This window comes from Arachis stenosperma, chromosome 8 (genome assembly GCF_014773155.1).
Source record: "Arachis stenosperma cultivar V10309 chromosome 8, arast.V10309.gnm1.PFL2, whole genome shotgun sequence".
NCBI lineage: Eukaryota > Viridiplantae > Streptophyta > Magnoliopsida > Fabales > Fabaceae > Arachis > Arachis stenosperma.
In genome coordinates, this window is record NC_080384.1 from 55,011,510 (window position 1) to 55,024,713 (window position 13,204).

The 13,204-nt window shown below is 33.6% G+C and overlaps 1 protein-coding gene across 1 annotated transcript; it reads right to left on the reverse strand.

Annotated features, from left to right (window-relative positions):
• Window positions 1-7,434: 7,434 nt before the first annotated feature.
• Window positions 7,435-11,389, reverse strand: LOC130944956 (probable arabinosyltransferase ARAD1). Its single transcript, XM_057873563.1, has 3 exons — window positions 11,159-11,389; window positions 9,692-10,928; window positions 7,435-8,170 (listed from the first exon to the last, which is right to left on the reverse strand). The coding sequence occupies exons 2-3, from the start codon at window positions 10,646-10,648 to the stop codon at window positions 7,649-7,651; spliced, it is 1,479 nt and encodes a 492-aa protein (XP_057729546.1). The 5' UTR covers window positions 10,649-10,928; window positions 11,159-11,389; the 3' UTR covers window positions 7,435-7,648.
• Window positions 11,390-13,204: the final 1,815 nt, after the last annotated feature.

The window sequence follows — 13,204 nt, forward strand, 5'->3', positions numbered from 1 at the left end:
AAAATTCAGGTCTATTATCAATGCGACTTATTTTAACCACTGCATTAAATTGAGTTTTAGCAAAAATGACAAAATTCTTAACCAATGATGACTTAGTTTTCATGAATAAAATTTAAGTGAATTGAGAACAATCATCCATTAGAGTAAGAAAATAACGTTTTCTAGTAAAAGAGGGAATGAAAACAGGTTCCCAAATATCAATATGAATAAGATCAAGTACTCTACAACACTAGAACTAACAGAAAATGGTAAGCGTTTTTGTTTGCCAAGATGGCATGAATGACATGGTTTCAAATTTTTTGAACAACCAATAAACTCAAAATTCTTTTGTAATACAATTATCCTATAATAAGATAGATGCCCTAATCTAACATGCCACAAAGATTGAGAAAACTGGCTGCGAGAAATTGCTGTGATGTGAGGGAGAGCTTTAACTTCTTTGTGCAAAATGTATAAACCATCAAAATTGTTAGATGCACCAATCATCTTCAAAGTGTGCAGATCCTGTATCTCACAAGCCTTGTCAGTTAAATTCATTTTGCAATGTAAACATGCAGTAAGTTTTGAAACAGAGATGAGTTTGAAATTAAATGTAGGAATAATGAACAATGCATTAGTGAGAAAAAGATTATCAGAAAACATAATGGTACCTATGATACAGTTGGTAGTGAGTGCTCCATTAGGTAATTTGACAATAATTAGATCAACTTTGAAATAATTTTAAAAATCAACCAAGTTACATGACACATGATCAGTAGCTCCAGTATCAATAACCCATGGCTTATGTTTTTGAGTCAAAATATTTAGAGCCTTGACATGAGAATCAAAATATAAAATATGTACCATTCTACATTTATGAGAAGAATGATTAGTTTTGGCTGAAATTTGGTTAACACTGTGAGAATGAGCCACATCTTGTTTGCCAAACAAGGCCAAAAGAGCTTCCAATTGCTCTAGAATGAATTCATTAATGGTTGGTTCACTTCTAACCAATTGTTGAGCACTGAGATCATCACTGTCATCTTCAGTAGTGTCTGCTGCAGCCATACAATTATAAAAAAAGCTGGACAGGAGTCTTTTTCTCAAATCAATGTTTGAAGTTGGGTGGATATCCGTGCTTCTTATAACAATTATCCACAATGTGTCTTCATTTTTCACATTGAGTGCACTGGAATTTATTTTGGCTTTGCCCCCTTTTGAAACTGATTTCTGCCTCCTTTTGTTTTTCCTTTCCTATCAGATTGAGAAGAGCTGTTTCTCTTGCTGAGTGATCATTAACAGAATTTTGTTCACACTAGGCAAGTCATCTATGAGCATGACCTGTGACTTAACAGTGGAATATTGCTCTCCAAGATCACGCAAAAATTTTGTGACTCTATCCTCTTCCTTGTGTTGCCTAACAATGCCTAACCCACATTCACATTTTACACAATCATAGCCAGGTGTCGTTCTAAAATCATGAATTTCTTTCCAAGGATTTTTCAGTTTGTCAAAATAAGTAGTTATAAAACACTCTGATAATAATGATGTTTAAGGTAATTCCATAATTTATATCCTATATTATTCCAAAGAACACTCTGATAGATGTCTGAACTATGGGAGAGATTAATCCAAACAACTACATGTGTGTTGTATCATGTCATGCCTTAAAATTGGGATCACTTTTCTCAATAAATACAATACTACAATTTACTATTTATACAAGCACTAACTCTAACAAAATTGCATTGCTGCTCTAACTAACTATACAACTCAGCATCAGCATGTGCAACAAAATCGATTACTAACAAATTTTTGTACAAAGAAAAATAACAATTTGCACTAACAAATTCTAACTAACAGAATAAATAATAATTAGTAAGAATAATAATATTAAGTAACATTTATCTTTTTTTTATTTGCTCATCTATTACGATTATAACCACTTTTTATAACAATAAAATATGGTGTAACTCTTAGTTGAGTTTAACTGTTTTTAAAAATTATTTTTTTTTATAACTTTGGCCTGAAACATTTCCAAAAGCATAAATGATAGATCAACGCTACTAAGATAGGATTAATAGTAGTGATGTACGTAAGAAAGTTTTTCTTGCTTCATTATTGCTATTTTCAAAATCCAATTCTTTTGCATGCATATATCCTCCATTCCTTCTTAATCAGTATCACGGGGTATGCAACAATCTACAACTAGACTATAGTATATAATATATATAAGAGCATTCTTTAAGCTATAAATTTCTCTCTGATAAGCCGGAATCATTTGAATTGATTCTGATGCTTCAGTCATTATATATATGAATAATAATCAATATTATATACCATTTATGGATCTTAAAAGCTGAAAACAACAATGCTGAACGACTAATTTTGGAAAGCAAAAGTTTGGCTATTTCTTTTACTTTATTTTCCCTCCTTCTTGATAAAAAACGGTCAGATACTTCTTTTACTTTAATACAGCTCTAAAGTGGTGGGTTACAAAGAGTCCCTCACTACTACTGTTGGCTATGTTCTTAGAACAAATATTTGTGATTTGTCCCACTCCTCGTTCAATGTTTAACAAGCTAATAAGTAACCAAACATTGGAACAAATGAAGATACTTTATTTTTCTTTGGGTTATATATATATATATATATATATATATATATATATATATATATATATATATATATATATATATATATATATTTTGATTCTAGTATTGTCAAAATATTCTTAAGAAAAGCTATTACTAAATATATAAAAAAATGTGACTTATTTTAACACTTACATAACTGTGTAATCACTATATATATATAAGTGTTATTAAAATTATATTTTTTTATATTTTAATAATATATTTTTTTAAATTAAAAAGATATTGTTAAATAATAAAAAATAATATTTTAATTTTAACGGTTAGAAACAAGAGATTAAACTGGAGAAAGAAATTGTATATTATTGAGTGTATTCAAGTTGTCTACAATGATACAATATAGAATGATATTTATAGGTGCTAAGAGAATCGAAATAATAAAGACGTAATATCCTATAATAAATATTTAGATATGCTAAATAATGTTAATTGATCATAATTGATCCTAATTATATTCTAACATCCCCCCTCAAATTCAAGTGGCAACTTGAGTTTAAAACTTATTGAAAACAACGAATAGAACGGGTGCAAACGGGACTGTCGAAAGAAAGCGCAGATGGAACTGCCGCTTGTCTAAAGGAAGCGCAGACATAACTGCCGCTTGTCTAAAGGAACTGCCACAAAGAAACGCAAACGGAACTACCTCAAAAAAACACACACGAAACGCAGACGGAACTGCTACGAGAGAACGATGGAACTGCCACAAGAGAACGCAGACGGAACTTACGAAAGAGAGAGAAAACTATATGATTTCTCATGAGAATAGGTGAGCAGCAGATGACAATTGTGTTTGATCATTCGACTCGGAAAAATACAAGGCAGAGAGAACAGGCTAATCGGTAAGGTGAAAAAGTATCAAATGAGTGACAAAAAGTAAAGGAAAATGGCATAGAAAAAAAGTGCAAAAACTACGGTGATTTCACCGCAAAAAAAACAATCTATCATCTTTAAGGAGGATACCATGGCTCTGATACCATGTTAGAAACAAAAGACTAAAAGGAATTGTATATTATTGAGTGTCCACTTGACTTTCTTTTATTTAGTAAGGGTTAACTAAGTGGGAGTAGTGAACAATTCTCATCACCAGTGATAAGGATAACTAGGACAGGATTTTCAGTTCTTATACCTTGCAAGGGTGTTCATGATAATTAATTTACTTTCTTGCCAATTTATTTCCTTATTCGCTATTTCAAAAACTCAAAAAGATACTCTTCCATAACCAATAATAAATACACTTCCCTGCAATTCCTTGAGAGACGATCCAAGGTTTAAATAATTCGGTTATAAATTTTATTGAGTTTTGTTACTTGTGACAACCAAAATTTTTGTACGAAAGGATTTTTGTTGGTTTAGAAACTATATTTACATCGAAATTTTATTTGTGAAATTAGGTGCTAAGAGAATCAAAATAATAAAAACGTAATATCATATAATAAATATTTAGATATGTTAAATAATGCTAATTAATCTTAATTGATTCTAATTATATTCTAACACTAACAATATTTTTTAAGGTATCGTAAACACCATATATATAAAGAAAAATACGGTAAGAGATAAGAAATTAGAGAATATTACAAGATAGTGGAGTTGAGTGTGGCCATCATGGATAAGCGAGAAAATAAGTTGAAGTAAAACTAAATTTAGTTACCACCTTAAAGATATGTATCATGGCAATTTATTCTTCGAAAAATTAAATAATGGTATTTCGGTATTATTTGTTTGTAGAGATTGAAATTGAACTTCAGTATTATATTTGGTGGTTAGAGACTCAGATTAAAATTTTAATATCGGGACACAAAATTTCAGTCGCTTTAATATCTCTAAAAAATGGGGACAGAAGAGATTGAAATTTTTGAGACAAAAACTTTAATAATTTTTTTTTTAAAAATACTTTCATTTAACTTTTCAAACTCTAAATATATCACTTATTTAGACATAACTCAGTCTAAAATATTTTATACCAAACACAATAAAACATAATATTTGGAATAAGTCAATCCAATATATTTTATACCAAACACAATATAATCTATAATATTTTACACCAAACACAATACAAATACTTAATTTAGTTTCAATCTCAGTCTCTCTTTCAAACAAAACCTAAAAAATATATTACATGCTATACTTTATTTCTCTAAAGATGAAATCATTTATATATTAAATGTAATAATTTGATCTTCTAAATACTAAAGTGTTAAATAAAAATACTTTAAAAACTAAATTGTTATTATTTTTTTTAATGACTAAATTGTTATAATGTAAATTCTTAAGGACTAATAAAAAATATTAAGAATAATATGTTAAATTATAAATTCAATGACTAGAGTGAATTTTTAGTAATAAAGAAAATAAAGGAAAAACATAAGAGATCAGACTTAGAAGGCTAATAAACGTTTCTTTAAAACTTTGAAGGGAGGGTTTTGGGACTAAGGCAATACCAAAGAGAGGTGAGAAAAGCATAAAGGAGTTCCATTAAGCACAAGAAACCAAGACTATATAGGATTTTCCATTGCATGGAGTGAAGAGCTTGGACTTCTAAAGATTGTTAACATAAAGAAAGTGAAGTGCTTGGTAACATAAAAGCCTGTGTCTGTTTTTTTTTTTTTTTTTTTTTGGTTCCTCTTCCCCACCTTCTTCCACAATTCTCTTCTTTTAATGACTTTCTTATCTCTTTGTGGCAATAGCATTCTATACTAATCCCTTACTTCTACCTTTTATTTTCATTACCATGTCACTAATGTTATTTGGGCTAGAGACTCTAAGTATGTGACTAATTTTAATTTGTTTGATATGCTCTTCAACCAAAATTTTCCTTTTTGTTATTCTTACCGTCCTCATGTCACATTTTGGAGACTTATTAGCAGCGGTTAGAAAATTCATTTCCTAGGGGGTAGACTATATTCCATGATTAAAAAAAAAAGGAGGGGGGGGGGGGGGGGGTGGGGGGGAATCCTATCCATGTTTAATGGTTTCTTTTTTCACCAGATACAGAGGAAGAGATGCATTGGATTAGTGACTTTGTTTCAGATCATTCTCAATTTTGTAGGTAGTTTCCAACATAACAGCCCTTTTAAGGAATTGACATATTTGATTATCAAGAACCAACGTATTATATGACTCTTGTGAAAATGTAATCACTTGTTATCACACACAGAAAAATATTTTATTCTTTTATTAAATATTTTAGGAGTGTCTGTGTCATATACAATAGTAGATAACCGAATGACAATCTAAAATTCTTTGATGCTAATACAAGTTGTGCATTGGCAATAAAATAAAAACTGAGAAGGGTGCTTCGTGGTTGAATAATTTGAATTAGGAAATTATGCGGAGAGAAGGATAGATCATAGATGTCATTCATTGGCATATATGCTTTGAAGATATGGTACAAGGGACATGTCAGCAAATGTCATATGACGTGGCAGGCTAATAAAGTGTTTCTTGGGAATTTTGTTTGGTAAAAGGAGCAAGGCAAATGATAGGGATGTGGGGAAACTGAATGAAAAGATACTTGGCTTCCCAAGAATGTTGTTCCAATTTTAACTTTTGTTCAAACCTGTCAGAGTCTTCTAAAACAGCCTTATATATTGCTTCTATAGATTACGATGCTTATGATTGAGGTGAATCTAACACAGTAACACTTCCTACATGCTCTGGGCTGCTTCTGCTTTATGCTTTTATTCTTCCAAATCCCACAGAAGATAAAACTGCTGCAAGGTTTGCTATTCTTGCAGGCCAAGGCCATGAGCAATAACTGCAAATAGGCAAGTTACTTAACCTCATACACCATTACCTCCTCACTCCTCTTCTCTTCTTTTCCTTCATATTCCACCACAGCATAAACCAAACATGATTCTCTATACTTTCAGAGGATTCTTTATCTTAGTTTGTGTTATTGGGGTGTTAGCTTCTCAACCATGCATGGTTTCTGGCCTGAGAAGCCAAGATCTTGCTCTGAAATGGGATAAAGGGCGATCACGCATCTTAAAGGCAGTTACGGTGGAAGATTTGCAATCCAAGCTGGATGTGGCACCTGCTCCTTCAATGACCTTTGATCCTAATCAATCAAACAAGAGGACAGTTAAGAAGGGTTCAGATCCCATTCACAACAGAAGTTGACATGCCATGAGAAATGGCTACTGAGCTTCTCCCAAATGCAAAGACAAGACAATTGTTCTTTGCTAGCCTTGTTAACCGTTTTCTAGGGGAGGTTCGTTGGTTTCCTACGTTCTTTTTCTCATTTGTTTTCTTTTTTTTCTTTTACTTCTATTATCTGTCAGGTGAAGAACTGCTGCTGAATCCAAACTTTGAGGCATCATTTCTGTTAGAGTAGAGAAACCATAGGTATTGACCAATAGTTGGATAGTGTGATGACTGATGATATTGTTAGATCTGAAATTACAGAATATAGCGAAATTTTCATTTTCTCTCTCTTTCTTTTCTTCCTTCTCTAAATATGAAAGGAATATATATATATATGAATTTTGCTCTAGTGAAGCCGGCACTTGTTTGTTCCCAACTCATACTATTGTGTTCCTACCCTGCATATGCACAATGCGGTTCCCATCTCCGAACGGCTTATTTAGCAGCATTTTACTCCCATACTTGTTCCATGCAATTCCCATGTGACATCACCTCACATGGAAAATGCACTTCTTGATCATCAGTTTCATGACTAATACCGACTCCAGAGGGAGAATAATAAGCACTGATCATTTGTAAATATATCAACTTTTTTTCTTTGGTAATTTGCCTAAAATTTAGATAGCAAGAGAAAGGGTATATACTCGTCGAGTTAAAAAAAATAATAATAAGACAAAAAAAATAATGCTTTTCCCCCATCAGCAAGATGGACTATTCAGTGAAATACAGAGACAAGGGAGAGAAGGAGGCTTTTGACAGTGGCCTAAAAGGGAAAAACGAAACTAGATCTCCGTGACTCTGTCTCTCCTATTGGTATGTTGAGTAAGACCAAGGTCAGAAAGTTCAAGCACAAGAAACTCTGTGTTTCAGTCTGTCTTAACCGGAAGTTGAGATCTCCGGTATCTGCTCTTCCTGTGCAAATCGAACTTCACTGAAGAAATCTTACGTGCAACATCCTGCCAAATCATATTTACTGCATCCCCAGGCTTGGATGGATATTGATACTCAAAGTGATGAGTGATATCCTTCAATATTTTCCACATCTTGGTCCACTCCTCGCGCTTGATTGAATGGAGGAGATTCAGCAGGAAACCTTTCTTTATAGCATCAGAGGCACGGACAAAAATGGAAAAATATGAGTAGTTCAAGACATCTTCAAAGGGTAGCTCGATTTCATCGCTAATGATCACAGGAACACAGTGGCTTACTATTGCATCAAAGAGGCGATTGGAGGACGGGGTATCTCCAGCAATGTTCAGGCAGAATTTTGATTGGGACATTCCATGGCTTGCCTGATTGATTCCATTTCCTCCTATGCTCCCAAATGCAAAATGCACATCTTTCTCATCTTTTAGAAGGTAATACAGCTCTTGGCGAATGGCTCCTCCCTAACATTTCAACATTATGTTTTAATCAATCAAGATGAAGACTGACTGATGTGACTGATCTCGAAATAGTATGATAAAAATTGATAATATTGATGGAACAAGCTTCTTTGTTGCTGTTGATGATGGGGTTATAAACTAATAATTATGATGATGTAACAGCGCCAAAAATCACATCATTACAAAAATGATCAGAACAGCAATCTTAAGCATGTGTTATAGTATTCCATCAGTTTGATCCTAAACCATGCCTATAGATGTCAAAGAAAGATAACTCAATAAAATAATCCAGAAAACAACCATTCAAGTTCTTTCACGACAATTCTCATATTGGCAGTACAAAAATGTAATAATCTCATGCACAAAATCAAAATTGAAGGCTGTCACCTATGCTATAATGATCCAACCTGTGCTGATTCAAGCTCTATGTGTCTGCATATGCATTTAATGTTTCACTGAATCAGCTTGGTCACACTACTATTGCTTCTCCATTGCTTTCTTAGATTCAATAGAACTAAACTACCAGTGGAAAATGATGCATATTTAGATGGAAATAATTTGCCTATAGTCTACATCTTGGAGTATACGAATATGAAGTAGAAATAGTGCCACCAATTGCTGACAGTTGAAGTTTATTATTTGTTCTTTAGTTGATAGTTTAAAATGTGAGAGAACAAGGGCAAACATATTGTAGCTAAAAGGGGCAGCATAAAAGGATGCATTTGTTGGCGTTTTCATTTTCAGTCCTGTTTTTCTAGATTTGGTGAAGGAAAAAAAAAAAGAAAACAATGAAAGCAATAAAATACTCTTTTCTGTGTTCATATCCTGTTCTCACTTTTTCTTTCACAAAATACTGAAAATTAAAAAAAATGAAAATAAAAACACAAATCAAATGCACTGTAATATTTTTTATGCATCAGTTGTTTATGCTCATACTAGATTTCTTACAAACTGGGGGGCTTTTAGTTTTTAATTATTCCTGTTGCTAACTTGTCCTGTTTTTGAGTTAGACTTAGAGGGGAATGAAGGGAAAGTAGGGTATAGTATATACTTCCCCCATGTTTGGGAGTGTTGTGAAAAATTAAAAAGAGATGTGAGATTTTCCATGAATCCTCAAAACACTCCTCAAGTTGATATGAGAATTTCCTTAAATTGGGGGATTTGGTAAACTGTCCATATTAAACATCCACTTAAGGGTAAGGTTAAACCCTCCAATCTCCCTCTTTCCCTTATCCTTCCTTGCTGTTTGATACCTTCCCTTTCCTTTTTCTAATTAATCCAAAACAAAAACTATGAAGCTAAAGCAACTTAACATTATATGCCAATGCATAATAAAATATAACAGGCATTTTCCTATCCATGAATGAGCATAATCAACTACCAATTAAGTCATGAATGTAGTTATCACTTGCGAGTAAAAGAAGGGAATGGAATTGCATCAAAAGCCAATGCTAGAATATACTCTTTTCATAAAATAAACCAGTGATGTTATATATAGGTCACACGAGTGTAGTAGGAACTCACATCTTTCCTGTATATTGCACCCTGAAAATACACCAGTGTGGAGCGTTCATTATATGAAGCTGATTTAGCTCTTGGTACGGTGCTTACTAGATGCCTATAGGGAGCTATTATATCTTTCTTCACATTTGCTAATTCAACAGGGTACCTTCCAAAATCGGCAAGCACAAGCATAGCAGATCCCAATTTTTTCCTTGCGTCTAGCAGGCTGTTAGGATGGTGGGCTACAATTAGATGATCCTTCCCCCCCGAGCGCTTCCATTCTTTCCGGCCCATCAGAAACCTTACCAACTTGTCTTGCAACATTATGTTAACACTAACTTTTTCACCTTCACGGAGCTTGGAATGCCGATTGTAACTCAAAGATGAGAAAAATGGCACAAAAATTACATCTGCCTGACTTGAATCATGCACTCTAATTGCGGTGTGAGGTTGGCCAGGTTTTGCATTGTTTGATGACAGAAGATCAAGTGTGATCCAATATTCTATACTGTGCTGTAGATTCAATCCACCAGGATAGTGGGGGATATATTTGAGGTCGTCAATCACTGGCCAAGTTTGATTTACACTTCCCTTCCAACCTAATAACCCAAAGTGAAATTCTGGAGGCAAATCATACATGAATACTCTCAATGGGTCAGATGTCACACTCATCTGCTGTCCTAAAGAACTTGTTTTCTGGCTTGAATTTGGAACTCGACAATCGGATTCTCCATGTTTTTGCAACTGAAGCTTCAAGTCTCCGGAAGGGTCATGAGGGAGTACAAGTTTTTCCCTCTTGAAATTGGGCATGAAGTAAAGTGATGTGTTATTGACCAGAATAAGCTCTAACACCGATCTAGGTATCAAAGAATGGCTGCTGAACTGGAATAGGAAAAGAAAAGATACGACCAAAAGGAACATGGAGACGAGCATCAAGCAAAATATAAACCTCGAGTGAATGAGTCCCTTCTCCCACATCTTTTTTATTAACAAGACAAATGTCAAATTAAAGCAATATCCCAGGCAATGCAGCAAATAGATAGAGCTGATTAAAGGGTATTTATTTCCCCAAACTCACAAAGCAAAGACCTCGACCCATTAATGTTGTCTCAAGCTTCCAAATGCTAATGAAGAAGATCTCCAACAAGTTCATCACCAAGTTTCAGTAACATTCGACACGCAAAGCAGTAGCAAGATCCCAGTTTCTTGTGCAACGCATTGATTGATTCAACCAAGAAAGCCTTTGAATCTCAACAACCTATATATAATATACATAATGTTGAGCTTAGTCAAAACTAGTAATAAACAAAACCCAGCAAAAAAAATTAAACTAAACAGAAAAAGTCTCAGCTTTGAGCATTTAGCATTCAGCAAGCAAGCATTTTCCAGGTAACAAGGTTGATATGAGAAAGGCAAGAAAATATTTGAGCTGAAGAAAACAAGAATCGAAGAAAAATCGGCATCTGGGTATTCAAGAAAAAAGTATACCGGAAGAGGGTAGATGAAGATGCAGCTCCGCACTCACTCCATCATTCACCGGTGCTCTCATCTTTGCATTCTAACAACAGATAGTTAAAAAAGATAGAGAGTCAACCTTTACTGAACAGAGTTTTTCTTTCTTTTCTTTTCTGTTTTGGACGGTGAACAGTTTTCTGACTTTTCTCTGGCTTTTGATCGGGAATTCGGGATGCGAGGAGGGCCAACGTGTGGAAGATGTCATCAACATTTGATCATAATTTATTTATTTTCGTATTCATATATAATATTCATATTTATTTATGCGGGGATTTATTTATTTTGGGTAATGGTTTTTTGAGGAATTACAATACTCATACAATAATCTACAATCCTCCTACATAAATACTAGGCAAAGTATTTGAATATATATTTAATTCAAATATATATAAGGATTTGATGGAACTATCAAATATATTTAAAAAATAATAAATAGTCATTTCAAACTATCCAATATTTGGACCTGACAATTATAATTATTATTTGATAAAAATAATTAATTGTTAAATTTTTTTATGATAATTCCATAAATATTCATCTCTTTTTTTCTTTCTTTTACATCTTTTCATAACCACTATTATTTCGGCTAGAATAATATTTAGATTAAAAAACATTTTCATATTCAATAATCCGTAATTTAAAATTTATTGACGACGACTGCACTAACAGCATCGAAGACAACAAAGGTATCTGCTTCTCTTTTACGCTTTTTGCTTTACGACTCCTCTCTCTTGCGCTTCCTGTTAGACCCAACGGCAGCAGTGGTGACCTTCCTCGCCATCACACTCTCCTTCTCCTCCTTTACTTTCTTCGTTCTTTTTCTCTGACTTTACTACCTCTATTATCTCCCGTCTCCCCCTTCCTCTCTTCCTCGCTCGTCATTCTCTTTCCTTCCCTTCATGTCTCTCTTTTCGGCAGCTATGAAGCACGGACACTTCGCTGAGTTACTGTGTCCACGTGTCGGACACATTTCGGACACGACACTCGCCGACACTCGTCTGATACGCGTGTCTGCTGTGTCCAATCATGTCTTAATAAAAAATAAAAAAATCTTCTCCAGACACGCTTGGACACACCTAAATACCATCACGTGTCAGCGTGTCCAGTCTTATTCTTAACATATATTCTTAAAATAAATTTAGATATAATATATATTATTATTTATTAAAACATAAAAATATTTTAATATCAATAAAATATCAAAATATCATTATGATTTATCTAAAAAATACTTTATATTTTATATGTATGCGTGTCCCTGTGTCATGTAAGATTTTAAAATTCGCGTGTCGGCGTGTCTCATGTCGTGTCATGTCCCGTGTCCGTGTCAGTATTTATGCATCATAGTTCGGTAGTGACAAGGAATAGATCTAGATGTACTCTCTCCCTCTCCCTCTCCCTCTCCCTCTCCCTCTCCCTCTCTCTCTCTCTCTCCATTTTTATTTTTTTGAGTTCGAAATCGTTGTCTTCAACATCGTCGTGTTCATCTTTTCGTGGTTGAAGGCGGAACAGTGTCGTCAACATCGATGTCATCGAAGAGGATCGAGACGGAGGTATGGTTGTGGGCAGTAGGTTGGGCGGGTGGCTCCATAGAACCTCCCACCAGAATACGTGTTCCGACATTTAGGTAGATTGGTTCTTGAAATTCCAATTACAAAATTTGAATTTGCAGTGGTTGTAGTAAGATACAACTATCTAAAAAAGGTGGGAGTAGAAGAGTAGATTTGGTGAGATGATGGATTTTGCAGCGAAAGTAGTGGTAGTTATGAAATGAAGATGAAGAATGAATAGAAAAAGAGGAGATATTTACAGAATTGGTCATTTTTATTGAACAAAACATATCTTATATAGGTATAACTTTAGTTTCAATTTTTCATAGTCAATTTTATCAGTTTTCGAATATTTCGTGATCAGAAATGACTATTTACTCTTTAAAAGATTGTCTCAAATTATTTTTTATATTTACTAATGAGCAATAATGTTTTTTAAAAATTAATTTTAATCTCAAATCCAATTAAA

Coding starts and splice junctions, on each gene's coding strand:
- LOC130944956 (XM_057873563.1), bottom strand. CDS start 10,648: ATGTGGGAGAAGGGACTCATTCACTCGAGGTTTATATTTTGCTTGATG. Junction 8,171..9,691: donor GTGCAATATACAGGAAAGAT/GTGAGTTCCTAC, acceptor TTGAAATGTTAG/GGAGGAGCCATTCGCCAAGA.